Source organism: Paramacrobiotus metropolitanus, unplaced genomic scaffold, assembly GCF_019649055.1.
Source record: "Paramacrobiotus metropolitanus isolate TYO unplaced genomic scaffold, Prichtersi_v1.0 Parri_scaffold0000074, whole genome shotgun sequence".
Lineage (NCBI taxonomy): Eukaryota > Metazoa > Tardigrada > Eutardigrada > Parachela > Macrobiotidae > Paramacrobiotus > Paramacrobiotus metropolitanus.
This window is the reverse complement of record NW_026570294.1, coordinates 437,273-453,725: the sequence shown is the minus strand read 5'-3', so window position 1 is coordinate 453,725 and position 16,453 is coordinate 437,273. Positions and strand designations below refer to the sequence as shown.

Below are 16,453 nucleotides of genomic sequence, written 5' to 3'. Positions count from 1 at the left end.
CCTGCTGCTTCCCTAGACACCGTGCGGCGTGCAGCGTACAATTCCAAACGTATGCCGGCAAAGCTGTCCGCGTATGGGGGAAAACTAATTGTTAAATGATAGAAAACCTCTGTAAGCATTTTTTGCCGCGTTTAAGTAGAAGCAATACAATTTTAAATAATTGTAAATTAACATTTAATGATATGTAACACATTATCAATAACTCTAGTCGAAGATTATCGCAGAAATAAAGCAGTTAAGTAACCATATGTCACCATCCGGGCATAAATATAGCCACTGGCAATAAAGTACAAAGAGGGAATGTAGTAAGTAAACATCGGACCCGAACTCGCCAAAAAGAACAAACATTATAAAAATACCACTGCGCAATATATATGCTACACTGATAATTTTTTAGTAAGAGTGTACTCCACGGGATTCCAGCAACGCGACCAGCAGCATAACCAGGGATACAGGAGGAATGACGCTACCAAGAACAGATACGTGCAGCACCACCATCCTCCACGCGTTGTCCGCACAGTCAGTTTATGCAGATAGCCCTCGATCTCAAAGATGTCCTGGATGGTGTACTCCTTATCGCGGTCTTTGTTGGCATTGATGAATGCCTGCTTCTGAGCATTAAACGCTTCCTTGGTTCCCGCATCCGCTAAGACGAAGTTCTTCTGGAAACGAATATGGCAGATGCCGCTGAGTTGGCCGGTTTGGTCGGGTGTTTCATCTGACCAGGAATTGAACTGGAATTCCCGGGTGCCACTCCAGGTCGTGAAAATTTTGGTCCGGGTTTCGGTTCGTGGGCCGGTTTCCGGGTCGTCAATAACCCGGGTTTTAATATCTCGATGGAAGCATTTTATTTGCCACGTAAGTTTCGGTTTGCCTAAGTTCAAGCAAAATTAGCAACATCTAAAAAGCGGCGCCACTGGCGTTGTGCTAAATGTACATCTGTCATTTTATAATCGGTTATAAGATTAGGAAAGCTTCAAAATTTCTATCTGCGCTACGACGGACAGCGAAATGCTGGACAACATTTAAAGTAGATGACTATGCGCATTAACTGAAAAATTCCAAAAACTGGACCAATAAAAAACCAATATATTTTTCGAAAATTCAACAAAGGGGTTTAAAGACAACACGAATTTTTTTTATGATGCTGCGTTTAAACGAGCGCCTCTAAAACAACTGTTTTCGTTTAGGCTTAGGTTTAACTGTCTCTAGCTTGTTGCAAAGACAAGGAATCGCTGTACGAAATTTACACAGTCCGAGACAATATTCGAAATACTTGGCCTTATTTCGCACAGTTTCGCGAGGGCTCGTTAGCGCAGGTTTGATTCCCTTGACTGTTAAGTATAATTATTGTGTCGTACCTTGTTCAACCTTTTTCAACTGCTGCTCCAAGCGCTTGGGACCGCAGAATATAATTTTCGCACAGTTGGTCGCCATAGCATCAATGAGATAGCCAAGCATACCGATTCCCAGCAGAATCCCACCGACCCCCGTCCGTTGATAAGCCTCCTTGTCCCGGGCCTCAGTTATTTTATCCGGTATGAACTCGTCACTCCCGCGATACCGGCGATAATCGGTGTCCCACGCACATAACCCGACGCCCACAACTATTAATACCACGAAAATCGAGCGAAATGCGCAACACCTCTCCTGATCAGCGGGATCCATGTCACCCGGAGCACCAGGAGGGTCGATCTTTAAGATAACATCGGTACTATCCGTCGACGGCTGGGTTACGATAGGTTCCGGGTGCGCTGTGAGTGGTATCATCTCCTTAGCATCCGCCGGTTGCATCACATCTTTGTATGACGGTGGAGCGTCCGGCTGTCGGCTGGGTCCAGGTTTTCTAACATATGATGACGACAAGGCGTCCATGATGCAATTTACGAGTATTGCTCCAACAGCAAAGTGGACATACGAAAATTCAATGGCGGCAAAAAAGATCCCACATAGACGACGCGATGGTTTCCTTATTTAAGTAAATCACATCCAAATCGCAGCCTTTGCATGAATCTGATTATGATTCCGGATGAAATAATGAACTTCGGTGATGTTAAAAATTACTTAAAGATAATACAGCAAATTGCGATATTACTACTAGTTAAAGATAATACAGCAAACTGCGATATTATTATTCTCAGAATCTACGTAAGCCGTTAATATGCACGGGAACAAAAATATTTCTTTGAAAATGAGCGTTAGAAAGGTCTAATACACAGCGATACATCATGCATTTATGGCTTCGACTTCGGGTACGGAAACCAGGATATACAGGTAGGCCGCATGACGGCATATTGAAGAAAATCGATTGTTTGATGTAATGCCTTCCAAGCACAACGGAAGTGCGCTCCCTGAGAGCAGTAGTACGAGCACGGCGTTCCCAAACTCATTTCACTGCACCCTAGCTGTAAGATCCGTAGATACACTTGTGCAAATAGTTCAGGTGTATATACAGTACATACACCGCACGGTGTACAAAGCGTTGTAAAAAGTAATTCTTGCAAATTCAACACGTGTAAGCTGCATCAGTACCGTACTCAAGACAGTGTAAGTTTAAAAAAAATACTAAAGCTGCGTATTTTACCGCCGTTATTATAAGAATCATGAGATCCTACATATTACATACCGCCGATGATACCAGTACTAAGTACTACATTCCGCAAAACCGCAAACATATTACATACCGGTGCCGGTCCGGTATGTAATATGTATGTGGTATAAGTAACGCAATCCACTAAGATGATAACTGTTATTATTTGCATTGAATTCCTGCTGTTTCTGTTTTGCATATGCTTTCATGGACAATCATCCATTCGTTCATAAATTTTGGTGACATGGTATTTTTTTTTTATTGAACGTACTGAGGTACGATTAAGCTACATCAGCCTACATGTGCTATATATCTGTACAAGTACAACTACAGATGCGACTTCGCGTTGCTTCAATAAAGGGGCCGCCGGTTGTGCGGGGATCTGGTCGCTCTCCTCCACCGACCCTCGGTTGACGGTGAGGTTGAACGTAGATGGGCAACCTCTGTATATCAGATGCACTGAAAACAGATCTCCACAGTATTCAACTTAGACCTTGTAAAATAACATTTTTCATCTACAAACGCGTTACATAATTATTCTTCATTTGCTGCGGCAGTTAGATCAGGCTGATTTCTGAGAAGCACTCCATGCTTTATAATAGGCAGTTAGGCACGAAGTCCTTGAAAGAGCCCAATCCCACATCAAAAAGCATTTTCTGAACTTTATCAACATGCTTTTACATCTCACCAGTCTACGGAGTTGTATGGACGGAGTCAAAGGTGGTGCTCAAAAAGATAATGTAGCGAATGAAAGGTAGCGCAGAAAGGCTGTGATTCGGGCGCCTGTTTCCACTGTTTGTTGATGCTATGCGATGCTTCTCTTTTCTTATGTTTAATCGATAGCGGTATTATTAACGAATAAAATTTAAATAAAGGTGATGTAAATGTACAGATGTGGAGTAAGAGGCAGCGAAAGGTGTACGGAGGGATCACCTTTAAAGTTTAAATATGGTTACTGAGTAACGACGAATCATAAAGGACAAAGTAGGAACTTTGCAACAAATTTAGATTCAACTCGTAATTTATCTGTTAACTGCAATTGATGGAGCAATAACGTCAATTGCACCTAGGGATACTAAACCAAGAAATCCACGATCCACATCGGTCAATAGATCATCCGCGATGAACTGTACGAAGACGAAAACCGCTCTTGATGGTAACAGAATAGAGTTATACCGCTGCCGTCCGGCGGTACGTCATATGTGTTGTATAAGTAACCGAATCCCCCAAATTACTTACTATTAATAATATGCATTTTTACGCTGATGTTTCGGTTTCGTGATTGCTGTAGTGGATGATTACCTAACTGGGCCATTTATTTGAGGCGGCACGGTGTTGTATAAAACTGAAACACATACTATTGCAACACGAGCATGTTGAACGTGCCATACTTCGCTATTCTCATTATTTTATTCAACACCGCTGCAGAAATCATTATATTAATCACACACAACTCAACTTTCCCCGTGTTGGTCTTAGTTAATGCATCGACTTACAATTAGAGCAATACACCAGCTTTTAAAAAAAATGCAAAATTAATCACCGCGGAGCTGCTGGATGCTGTTTTTAATATGCCAGCGGGCTCTGTCGGCGGATTTATGGGAATGAAACCGCAGCATCTCAAAGATATGCTGGAGCGGAGAGATGCCATGGAAGGAGACTTGTGTGTAGCTATGACCAGTTTGTTGGATGTTATTGTCAATGGTAAAGTTCCTGTTGACGTACGTCCCTTTTTGTTTGGTGCAAATTTAGTAGCCCTGAAAAAGCCATCTGGTGGAATTCGTCCAATCTCAGTGGGAGAAGTATTGCGCAGATCAGCATCTAAGATTATCAGTGCAAGATGTCAGGAAGAAATGGGCAGAAAACTTCGACCAGTCCAGTTAGGATATGGTACGAAAGGAGGCGCCGAAGCTGCCGTACATGCAGCGCGAAGTTATCTGGAGACGAAACATGTCGAGGCACGCGTCATGGTGAAACTAGATTTCAAGAATGCTTTTAATACGACCAGCAGGACTGCCGTTTTGGAAGCCGTCCGCTCTGATATACCACAATATTACCCCTACTTCCACCAATCGTATGCTCCAGTTTCTCACCTGGTATGTGGAGAGGACTTATCATAAAAAAAAAAATTTTTTACACGTGAAAGGACCGACGTGATCGCTTCCGAATGGGGAGTTCAGCAAGGAGATAACGCTGGCCCCCTGGGATATTGCCTGGGGACGTTGCCACTGCTGAACGGGCCTCAGAGTGAATTGAAGTTAGGTTTCTTAGATCATGTAACGTTGGCCGGAAAAAGGGAAGCCGTCATGGCAGACATCCAAAAGATTGAAGAAGAGGGAAATAAGATCGGTTTGGTTCTAAACCGTGAAAAGTGCGAAGTACACTTTTCTGGTGGAACAGAAGAAGAACGTGCAGCGGACAAACATCGCTTCCTATGGCAATGGCCAGATTGGGAAGTTCGCGAGAATGAGAATTTGTATTTCCTGGGCGCACCGGTTACCGTTTTTGCAGTTCCGTCTTTCCTACGCTCCAAGATATCTGAAATCGAAAGGTTGGTGGAAAAGCTAAAATTACTACCATCTCAGCAAGCACTGTATTTGTTGCGAAACTGCCTAAGTACACCGAAACTGCTGTACGTTTTAAGAACAAGCCAAACATATACGTGCCCGGATATTTTACGCGAGTTTGACAGTTTGATGAGGAAAGGTACTACTTCAATCGCCAATGCGGATATCAACGAATCTCAGTGGACACAGTAGCCATGCCGGTAGGCCAGTAGGTCGAGGAGGACTGGGTATACGGCGCACGGAGGAGCTAGCACTGTCAGCGTTCATCGCTTTGGCTACCTCGGTACAGTCTATCTTCTCAGATTTGCTCCCTAACTGTCAGTTGTCGGGTCTCAATGAAGCCATAACATTATGGACTGATACTTACCATTTTGAACTGCCAGTGGATCATGCTCGGAAATCTCAGAAAAGCTGGGACTGGCCAGTGGTGGATTTGTCTTACTCGAGATGGATAGTTGAAAACCATGGAAAGCGGAAGCGACAAGGAAATGGCACTCTTGCTGGCTGCTTCAGAAAAGGAATCTGCAGCATGGCTGTATGCATTGCCGGCGGCTAGTTTGGGCACCCTACTTTCCGATGATCAAGTAAGAATCGCCATCGGACTGAGGTTTGACTTACCTGTGGTCGCTAATCACGACTGCCAAGCATGCTCGTTTCCGGTAACCCCGGACGGTCACCATGGTTTGTCTTGTTTGTACAACAAGGGCAGATGGAGCTTACATTCTGAGTTAAACAGCATTTTTCACCGTGGATGTTTTACGGCCGGTATTCCTAGTGAACTAGAGCCCAAGGGAATGTCGGGAGACAATGGCATGCGGCCGGATGGAGTTACTCTGGTACCCGTCCGTGATGGAAAACAGCTGGCATGGGATGCCACTTGCGCAGATACAATGGCACCATCGTACCTTAAAGGAACTGCAAAAGCGGCTGGCGCAGCAGCTCGGCAAGCGGAAAGTCGGAAGCGACAAAAGTACCGTTCCCTCGGAGAACAGTATCTGCTCTATCCATTTGCGGTGGAAACGCTTGGCGTGCTTGGAAAGCCGCGAAAGATACAGTCAGCTTCGTTGGACGCCTAATTCGGGGAAAGACAGGAGAAAGCCGATCGACCGCCTTCTTGAAACAACGCATCAGTCTAGCGATAATGAAGGGAAACGCTGCCGCTATTTTAGGCACTTTGTCGGGCAGAAGTAAATTTGGGGAAGGGAATGATTTTGGTTGTTTCTGGAACTTCTAACCGTAGTGTCTAACCATTGTTGTTGAACACAAAGGAAACCAATAAACTTTGTATGGAAATTAATCACCATTCAAAAATCAAAACCATTAACCAAAATAAATTATGTACACAAAACAAACGATCGGCGACTATAGTCGCGCATCGTTTGCTTTGTGTACAACAAATTAACAGGTCGCAACAACAGCACGACAACTTTGGTCTGAGAAAGTACATAAAAGGAGTTGTCACAGTGTCCATGGTTTCCTGTACTTGCTGTCGTCACACGGGCTGTCTGAAGGTGCGGCTGTACAGTGTACATATTATGGTTCAATCAGGCGCGGTGCATAAGCATCATGTTGAGCCGCAAAATAAAACACCATGCAGCCGGGTGACGGCAGTAAGTACATACAGGGAGTGCTTGCCCTTTTATAATAATGATTAGTCATTAAGAGAAAACTGCTGCGTAACCGTTTCTTGCTGAGAAATTAACAACGCTACATGCCATCGTTGAGAGATTCGCTAAAGATGCGATGGGCCACAATGTGCGAAATGCCGAACTTATGCATACAGCTTAGAACAAAATGGTCGCATATCGCATACCCAACATCTCCACATTCAGTACGAATGCAGCGCAGTGCACTGTACGACTGAGTTCAAAATATCCGTTTCTTACAAGTGCACTGCACCGCTTGCGTACAGAGTTGCTGGGTATGGGGCTATGCGACCATTTAGTCCTACATTGTACTTCTATTTTTCAAAAGAAAAGCAGAAATGGGCTAAGAAATGATTTACGAAACGTTTCTAAAACATTTTACCGTGCACTTATATTAGTAAGTTATGATAAATTTTTTGAAAGCCTATAAAATAATGGTAAAACCAACGAATAAAAAACGACTGATTCACATGAAACAAATATACATGAGAAAACCGAAAACACAAAATTTTGACCAATGAGTAAAATATCAAAGCAATGACATAATTGCATCTCATGCTGTTCTTTACCGATAGCCGCCAAAAAACGGTTTAAAAGTTATCGAGATGCGCACGGTACTATTAATACAGTACAATAAGTGCATACTTTACGTAGTCGTGCATTGTGCAGTAGATAATCTTTCATGTTCTTACCTATCACGTTTTGAGGTAATATAATGAAAGCACGTCACGTGCAAATAAGTTTCTCTCGATGGCCAGACAGCAAAGGGGGAATTCGTCCTCGTGATGTTGCGCAGTGGGTGGGGCACCAAGTGTTATTCCGTTGTACATCACTATATATCACGTTGTATATCTCTGGGGCAGGAGTAGCCCCAGATCTGGAGAAATCCTACGCGGATTCAGCGTTTCATCTGCAGTACAAGCCCAACCACGAAAATTCTGAGACAAGAAATGTCGGAAGCATCCTTATAAGGATGCATTTTGGGAAAAGCTGGTTTGAAAGCGTATTTTCCCGCTAATTAGCCGGAGTACACTTCCACAGATACTCTTCTACAGAGAGAATTATGGTCGGGCTTGATGGTGGACGGTGACGCGATGTCGGAAAGCCCGAAGACCGATTGCAGTATTAGGGATGAAAATACGATGTACGCCGGACGCAATCCAACTGGATTGCTATATTTTCGCATTTTCATCAATGATACTGCCGTCAGTCTCACAGTTCAACGTACGTGAGATCGCCGTTATACGTATATGTATCTATTGGAGTATTATTCTAAGTTCTTTCGTCTAACTTCCTAACAGAAAGATTAGAGATTCTCCCGCCAAATCCCCTAGTGGGAGATGCAATAGTCATCTCCCATGCATCTCCCACTCGATTGTTTAAACAGATTTTACAAAACCATACTTCCAAGCCATACTTCGTATGGCTTTTCGTAAATTCTGTTTAAATAAAATTAATCGACTGGGAATTGCAGAGCGACTCATTTTTACCAGCTGCCAAAACGATCTCTCCCGAGAAGTTTCCGTAAATCGTAAATTTATGGTCATGCTCTTAGTTGACTGGTACAGCGCCAGGCAGTACAGAAACTGGCACGAGTAGAGCCACCGGCCAGAGTGCGAATACAGCGAATGCCGGGTAACAGATTTTCACGTCCTTATTATGCGCTAACGCTGAAACAGAGCTGGGATCACTGCGAAGTTGCCAACGAAAAAATGTGAACATGGAAAAATATTGATTATGCAACTGTTCAGATTAAAAGCATGGTGTGTTGATTTATATTCCGTACACGGACTCGTAAATAACAAGTCGGTGCATGACAAACTGCGAGTCCTGATTATATTTATAATTTATTTCACGGCATCCACATCAGGACACTTACTACGCTACACGGATAATTTCCCTAAACGGGCTTTCTTGTACTGTATATCACTCACACCTGTTAAATTGTTAATGCATGGACAATCTGGGAACCGAATCAATACCGCTTAACATTAGCACAGATGAATTAACATTCCTTCTCTAGCTGCGATACTCGTACAAAGGAATGTTGATGCTTTCTGTGATAATGTGGAGTGATATTGGCTAGGTACTCCCATACGATTAAAAGGTTCAGCTGAATTATTTGCGCACATATCGATATCAGAGCTACAACAATGACGATCACATGGGCCTTGAGAATCTGCAAACATCTCGTTCAAAGCGTTTGCTTTTTCGGAATCTTTAGAAAGAACTGCACCGTCATCCATTTTCAGTACAGGCCATTCCAATCCGGTCATCCGATGACCTAACATGCTGCCAAAATTTACGCGGGTTTTTACGTGCTGCAGTTGCGGCTTCGGTAATCTGATAATTTTCGAAATTACGTAACAACTTTTCCGCATGCTTACACAGATTTTTCCAGTGTACTTTATAATTTTGAGCAAGAATGGGATTATTATTTTTTATTAAATTTCGATATTTTTCAAAAGCAGCATTTCTTTTTCTGATAGCTCTTTTTACGTTACCAGGGTAGATGGTGGCACCCTTACGTTTCGCTTGACCGTAAACAAAATAACGCTTTGCAATGGACAAGAATAAAAGTTAAATGTTTCTACACGTTTATTCGTATCAGCATTTTGAAATTGCTCATTCCAGTTAACTGATCCCAAATCATTGACAAAAGCAGATACTTTGTCTGCAGCAATTTTCCAATTAGGCGGGTTGAAAATAGGAGATTTTTTGCGCTTTATGGATAAAGAGGTGCGAAGCTGAACAAAGTATGTAGGTATGTGCATCGCGATACCATCCAGTAAGGCCGGTTCTCCCGTGCATCTCTACAAACACTTTAAAATATCGTATTCTTCAATTAGGAAAGACAAGGAGCATTTTAAGAAGCAGCAACGCGGCGCCGAATGGGAGTCGGCGGAGAACGAGTTCATCAGCATGGAACATGATGAATTGATGAATTGAAAAGTCGGTGTGGCACCATAATTTCCAAAAACGAATTTGCCGAAAAAGATCCCCACGTAGGATCGGCTCGTTCCAGCCTCCGTGTAGCGCTGCCAGCTAGTTTTGATGTGCGCGACCAGTATACCGACTGTTTGTACTTTGTAGTTAGTTGAATATTGCTTAGCGATTAGTAGAATGCAGGATTACGTGCATCGGCCGACCCGCCAGTACCGAGCAAAACGACAAAATTGCATGGCACTGCCTACGAGTGCCTAGAGTTGACAGTCTTAGTAGAATCTGTAGGCTTTTCTACATTCATTCACTTTCTTCATCAAATTTTCTGTTAATTACTTACTGTAAATGCTACTTGTTAACCTTTAATTGAGCCAGCAGGTGTATTTCATTAAAGAAATACGTAGCCCAGATTCATAAATCTACCGATCCACAGCTTATACTACTACTGCGAATTAAGCCCACAAACATATCAAGGTTCGGTAAGGTTTTGGCGAATTAGGCGGAAGAATCATTCAGGGCGTTTAATAATCATTTAAATTAAGTATAATATCAAACTCGGATGACGTGAACCTGCGTGTTATTCACAAATTCCGTAAGTATTCCGGGAGGGAAATCCTCTAAGTACAATCCCTGCTTGACGTGCACACCATTCACCGTTTACACAATACTCAAGTCGCCATTCATGTAAGTACAGTAATTTACTGCCATGTGCATTTACTGTTCAAAGTCGGCGTAACCGTCTTCAAGATATCCGCAGAGATTTATGTTGACGCACCTCGAGTCTCTGCGTCCAAAGAATTGTAGAACCTCTGCGAAGGTCAAGGACATGTGCTACATTCGGTTATTACAATCGCGCATCACTGTCTTCAGCAAATTGTAAAAAGAGATCCCCTTGGCGCCTTAGCTGAGGGAGCAAGTGATACCGATGTTGTTTGTACGATAATACCGGCAGCTGCTCTGCCTTCCCAGAATCTGCGTAATCACGAGCAAGGATTCTAAGCAGATTAAAAATCCGTCCCACATATCCCTTTGGGACAACGTCAGGCATATAGCAGAGACTCCAGGCGCAGCAGAGATCCATCTTTATCAAAAGATTGTTGTAGTTCTATGTCGATCAAGACGTGGTTCATTATTTCCCAAGATCTTTCAGCCTCTTACATCGCAATAGTAAAAGCATCGGGAACATACCACATCTTACTCTGTTTAAAAAATTGTTTTATTTTGCAGCCCAGTTACTTTTTGACACCCCGCGTAGCGGGCATCATTTCCGCTGCAACCTTCTTAGCTGTCGTTTTGAGTCCGAGGTCAAGATCAGCTAAATTAACCTATGTTACGTCTCTGATACAAAGCGAGTGAAACTATTTCGTCGTACTTGCGCGTATTGCGTGACTATTAGTGAGTCGGCGAAGTTCGCCGTAAACCGTAAAACGGGCACCGCTTTTAATCAAGAGTACAGAGTTAGACAGAGCGTGTGTCTAACGAATTTCTGTCTGCACCCTTGATTAAATTTAATGCGTTTTACGGCGCCCGGTCGCCTGCCCAGGCGGACTTCGCCGACTCACTATTACCCTACGTTACACTGCGTTTACCATTTAGAAATCCAAGATATTTGTTATAAAAAATTTCTTCGTGACCGGCGCTATGGCGCATATGATGTATCTGTACAATTTGTCCCTGAACGGAAATTTCTACGCTAACGAGAGCACTTTGTCCAACGCATCCTTGGTGGCTTCACCAAGAGTTCAGCCCAGTACGCTTTTTGTGGCTTACTTGTATATGGCCTTAGCCATATTTAGTTATATGAGTAACAGTTTTATCGTTCTGGTTTATGCCCGGTCGCCGCAACTCCGAACTCCATTCAACAGCTATCTTTTAACTTTATCTTTATTGGATCTCATTAAGTCGAGCACCAGCAGCGTTAACAATATCAGCAACTATCTAAGATTCCGCTGGGTTTTCGGCGAATTTATGTGCCTGCTCAATTTATACTGCGCACAAATAACAAGCGCTTGCATTGTTACCATACACGTGCTAATCAGCCTTAACCGTCTGTGGGCCGTGACCTTTCCGTTTTCCTACCGAACGCGGCACACGCGTAAACTAGCCGCTGGTTTAATTATCGCGGTGGTCGTTGTCCTTAACGCGCTATCCCTCCCGGTTTTCCTCGATCACGACTGCCGCTCCCGTACTCCCGGACTTGCACATCTTTGCATTTATAACTTAGGCTACGATACACTATATCGTGGCCTGTATGGCTATCTGACTCATCTGATCCCTCAAATGCTTGTCACAATCATCTATCCCATCGTCTTTTGGAAAGTGAAGATTTTACGAAAAACACGGGATGATATGGTTATGCAACCCATCCAAAAGGCCGAACAGTATAACTCGCATTCCGTAACACGGGCCGTGGATATCACTGTTGTGGCAGATAATTCTAAAAAACAACCACATATTCCCGAAGGAAGCGGGTGGCAAAAAAGAAATCGCCATTTTACGGTTCTGACCATCCTTTTTATCAATTCGCTTCTCTTCTGGACTCCGGGGCATGTCATTTATTCCTTCATGATGACCGCAAGCTTTTTGGATGTGAGGACGCTGGCTATTGTCAATTATCTGTTCTCACTGGACTGCACAATGAATCCGTTTTTGTGTATGTTGGCTTCTAAGCCGTGGCGGTGTGAAGCCGTTAACTCGGTCGGTCAAATTCGCCATTTGTACTCCTAAAACAACCCTCAAGAAAGTAGACAAGGTGATATGTGATGGACAAACATCGTGTTAATTTTCGCATAATTCAAGAAAAGGACAAATATCAACATTATCGGAATATTCCTGAAAACTATCTACACTGAACCATATCGGGCGTTTTTAAATGCCGAAAAGTACGTGCAACGCCCAGAATGATCGTGCTATTCCAAAGATTTATGTACAAGAAATAGTTATTACGTTTGTAAGTAGTTCGATGCTCTTTGAATACGCATCGGTCCAAAAATACTAATATCAGCCTAAATTTTGTTTATGTTTCTCGCATATTGTATTGGATAAAATGATCGATTTTTACTGCGCAGTGCAATTCACCAAGGCTAAAAGTTTTAGCCTTACGATAAGCGTTTGAAGATTGTCTTGTTTACTGGCTATTGGACCGACATAGATTATTATATTATTGTACCTACCACCATCCATGTTCTTAAGAAATGGGCCATCGTGGGAATTTTCAGGCACACCTTTTCTCGTTTTCTTCTTCACGAATACTGCAACTTGTGAGGTATCGTATTTGTCGTGGAAATGAAAGATGGAACAGACATATATACAACTGCCGGTATAGGACCAGGAGGTCAGAAGACATAGTAAACATTCGCAGTTAGGTTCGATTTTTGTAGTATGCGCTTTCACCACAAAATGAAAAAGAAGCCATCAAGTCTTGCGATGTATTATTATGTCGTCGAAGCGATACCTTTCCAAACCATAATTAATACGAGTATAAAATCAGTGTGCGTTAAAAATAGATTTTGGTGGCCGGGAAAAAAAGCAGACTTGAGTTACGGCAATGGAACCTGATTTGATATTTGTTGCTGCTTAACAGCGTCAGCAGTCCATCTTTTCAGTTTGGTGTCTTTCAATCGAATCTCCGTAGAAAGGTGCGGCGCTCGAAAACCCGAGTAAAACAGTTAAAGAAAAAGGAACATTGTTAATTGAACGTGACTACACCTACCCGTAGTCAAACGGCCAGATGGTTTCGCTGTTGCCAAGCTGAGTATGTTTTGCCTTGGGTTTTTAATTCTTCGTCGACCCATCGCTGTTTAGCAAGCAAATAATTTAAAATTAACATCTATGTAGCTTCTAGGACGGTGGCTGAAACTTAAACGGACGGACGGTGGTGGACTAATTACCTTTAGGAAAAAGACGCAGTAAACACTGGATTGCTAGGTACGTACACTGCACTTTTTTCTTTATGAAAAAATGGGAAAACAATTTTAGAGCTTATTCAGCCGAATTTAGCAGAAGTTCACAGAACGCCTCGCAGGAGCGTCAAAGGAGCGTAGTACGCTCCTTTGATACGTGACAATAATAATAATAATTGTGAAGTACGTACAACAATACGAGTTGATACAAGTTGTTACAGTAATCTCGAGATTATAATAATATTATAAATAATATTATTATTTATAATAATTATGTCGATTGTTTCCTGCTTAGCAATAAATACTGTTTCTTCTATGAACCTAACAACGTGAATAATTGTCAGTTGAAGAGTTGTCGTCTTGAAGAGAAAGCAAATAAAGTGTAATATTAAGAATACGACAATAATAATAATTATAATAATCATTTATTTGTCGACAACCATCTCCGCCTCTCCATCCTGTTCTTCATATCATCGTAATAATAATCATCATCAAGTTGGATTTCACCTACTGCGTCTGCTAGTTCTGCCACCGGCAGGGGCTCATGCACCAGCCTGAATTGCAGCCTCCACCACCGGAGCCTGCACTGGCGCGCTGCCTCTTTGGGTGGCTCAGGTGGAATGGTTGGTGGGTGAGATTTGCGTCGCAGTATCTCGTTGCCGGCTTCGTAGCAGCGTACCTCTGAATGTGGCCCATCCGGCCACAATGGTAGGTCCGTCGCGGTGGTCGCTGCCGTAAGTAAGAGTGGCTTCTGTTGTTGCCGTTGCCACCGTTGAATGTAACAATGCGAGCGTTTATATGATAAGGGGGCTGCATTAACTGAATCAAATTAATTCCTAGACTGCTATCGAAAATAACTACTATCGAACCTGGTTGCTAAAGAATAACGCAAAATATGCACCGGTTGCTAAACGACTTTACGAAAAACTAATTTAATGACTAAAAGGGGCCAATGCCGTATATGACTGCGTAATATACTCATATACTGTGCTGACGGAAAGTGAAAGTAATAGTTCTTAACTATAACTTTAATCACTCAACAAGCAAGAATAACAATGAGATGGAAGCAACAGGTAATGGTAGACCGATCGCTGGAATGATCGATATCATACACAGCAAAGCAAAACCTTGTATCTCAGTGCAACCGTGTTGCAACAATTCTAGAAAGTTCGGTAACTTTCATGAGGACAATAAACATGAGAAAAATCTCTTAGATTGTCCAGCGTTATGGCCTAAGCCATAACGTGCTCAATGCTCATCCATGCACACACATACGCAGTTAAACAAGCTGTAATAAAACGCATCATGCACAAACACAAGTTTAGCAATAAAGCTCATAAGCAGAGTCGCCTTTCAAATGACCGCTATGCGTATACCGGCGTAACATGACACAACCATTATTATCGCTTTTCTCGCGAGTTTTTCTACTTTTCGCTTTCTTTAATAACTTATCCAGTGGCTTGCGGTTTCGGGTTGACAACGTGGCTCGACCGGTTCAACCGACCGGCTGGTCGGTCACCGGCTCGACCGGTGACCGACCAGTACTAGTCGCTGTAGTCGGATTTGGCTACTTACTTAGTTCTGAGTTGCTGCTGCTGCAAGCTTAAATCAGCAATCTTGCGGTATTTCAAATTCCTGGCTTCTAGTGCTGCCTGGCCGATCGACCGTTTGGCCGACATGTCTGACTGGCGGCCGCCCAGTCAGACATGTCCAGTGAAGCCCGTCTCCGAGGCGTGAGCAGCAAAGAAAACGGGGCATGGCTGGAAGCGCTCCCAGCGGCATCACTGGGGAATTTCCTGAACGATACCACACTTAGAATCGCAGTCGGCCTGCGTCTCGGAGTACCGATCACCACACCACACCGTTGCAACTGCGGTGAATGGGTAGACTCACGAGGATATCATGGTCTCAGTTGCAAAAAAAGCCGGGGCCGGAAGTCCAGACACAGCTGCCTCAATGCCACCTTAAAGCGCGCCTTCGCTTCAGCAGGTATTGAAACGGAACTGGAACCACCCGGTATCTTCCTGGCCAATGGTAAGCGCCCCGACGGAGTGACGTTGGTACCGTGGGAAAGAGGAAAGATGTTGACCTGGGATGCTACATGTGTGTGCACAGTAGCTTTGTCGCACATCGCGGCAACATCGAAACAAGCGGGAGCAGCCGCGGCACGCGCAGAGCAGGATAAAGTGGAGAAGTATCCCGACATCACACCGGATTACCTGTTCCGTGCAGTAGGCGTCGAAACACTCGGACCTTTGGGACCAGACGCCTCTCGCATGGTCACCGAGCTCGGGCAGATGATACGCGAAGAAACGGGCGAGATACGGGCGATTGAGTATCTGCGCCAGCGGTTCAGTATTGAAATTCAACGCGGGAATGCGGCCTCCGTCATGGGAACAGCACCAGCATCGGCTAATTTAGATGAGATGTTCTGTGTAATTAGACCGTCTGTTTCTGTTGTCGGTTGAGGCTGTGGATTAAGTACATCTTTATTATGATAGAAAAATAGTGTGAGTTTTGTATACCGCCAAATAAAATACCCATACCAGTCAATTTGCACATCACTAGTAAGTTTTCCGTATTTGATGCCCTTTATCTGACTACAACGGTGGGCTCAAAAGGTGCATCGGGAACGGAACACTTTCGTCATCCAACCTTTGTCTACAAAATACGAGTAATATTTTTATTGCTTTGTACACTAAACCAGCAAACCAACTTAGTAAACCACGGATCGGATTGCAGCCTGCGTGCAGTATACTGCTCATCAACATCGTAAAGGTTATGGCTTTTAATCCCAGTACTAAT

At 43.4% G+C, this 16,453-nt stretch overlaps 3 protein-coding genes and 1 long non-coding RNA gene across 6 annotated transcripts; 2 read left to right on the top strand and 2 right to left on the bottom strand.

Moving 5' to 3' along the window:
- Positions 1–377: 377 nt before the first annotated feature.
- On the bottom strand, positions 378–1,875 carry LOC129595110 (uncharacterized). Its single transcript, XM_055492023.1, has 2 exons — positions 1,362–1,875; positions 378–874 (listed from the first exon to the last, which is right to left on the bottom strand). The coding sequence occupies exons 1-2, from the start codon at positions 1,873–1,875 to the stop codon at positions 378–380; spliced, it is 1,011 nt and encodes a 336-aa protein (XP_055347998.1).
- A 9,557-nt stretch (positions 1,876–11,432) lies between these two features.
- Positions 11,433–13,873, top strand: LOC129595078 (thyrotropin-releasing hormone receptor-like). The gene is made up of 2 exons (XM_055491990.1): positions 11,433–12,498; positions 13,584–13,873. The coding sequence occupies exon 1, from the start codon at positions 11,523–11,525 to the stop codon at positions 12,471–12,473; it is 951 nt and encodes a 316-aa protein (XP_055347965.1). The 5' UTR covers positions 11,433–11,522; the 3' UTR covers positions 12,474–12,498; positions 13,584–13,873.
- LOC129595080 (uncharacterized) lies at positions 11,639–14,807 on the bottom strand. 2 transcript variants are annotated; one of them, XR_008691268.1, is made up of 5 exons: positions 14,160–14,807; positions 13,459–13,542; positions 12,920–13,392; positions 12,254–12,469; positions 11,639–12,183 (listed from the first exon to the last, which is right to left on the bottom strand). It is a non-coding gene; the product is annotated as an uncharacterized LOC129595080 (long non-coding RNA). The 2 variants fall into 2 exon arrangements; XR_008691267.1 differs by having other exon boundaries at positions 12,920–13,542.
- LOC129595079 (uncharacterized) lies at positions 14,133–16,179 on the top strand. Of its 2 annotated transcripts, none has more exons than XM_055491992.1 (2): positions 14,133–14,275; positions 15,295–16,179. In XM_055491992.1, exon 2 carries the CDS (start codon positions 15,355–15,357, stop codon positions 16,114–16,116), a length of 762 nt encoding a protein of 253 aa, XP_055347967.1. In that variant the 5' UTR covers positions 14,133–14,275; positions 15,295–15,354; the 3' UTR covers positions 16,117–16,179. The 2 variants fall into 2 exon arrangements, with proteins under 2 accessions (XP_055347967.1, XP_055347966.1); XM_055491991.1 differs by having other exon boundaries at positions 14,133–14,279.
- Positions 16,180–16,453: the final 274 nt, after the last annotated feature.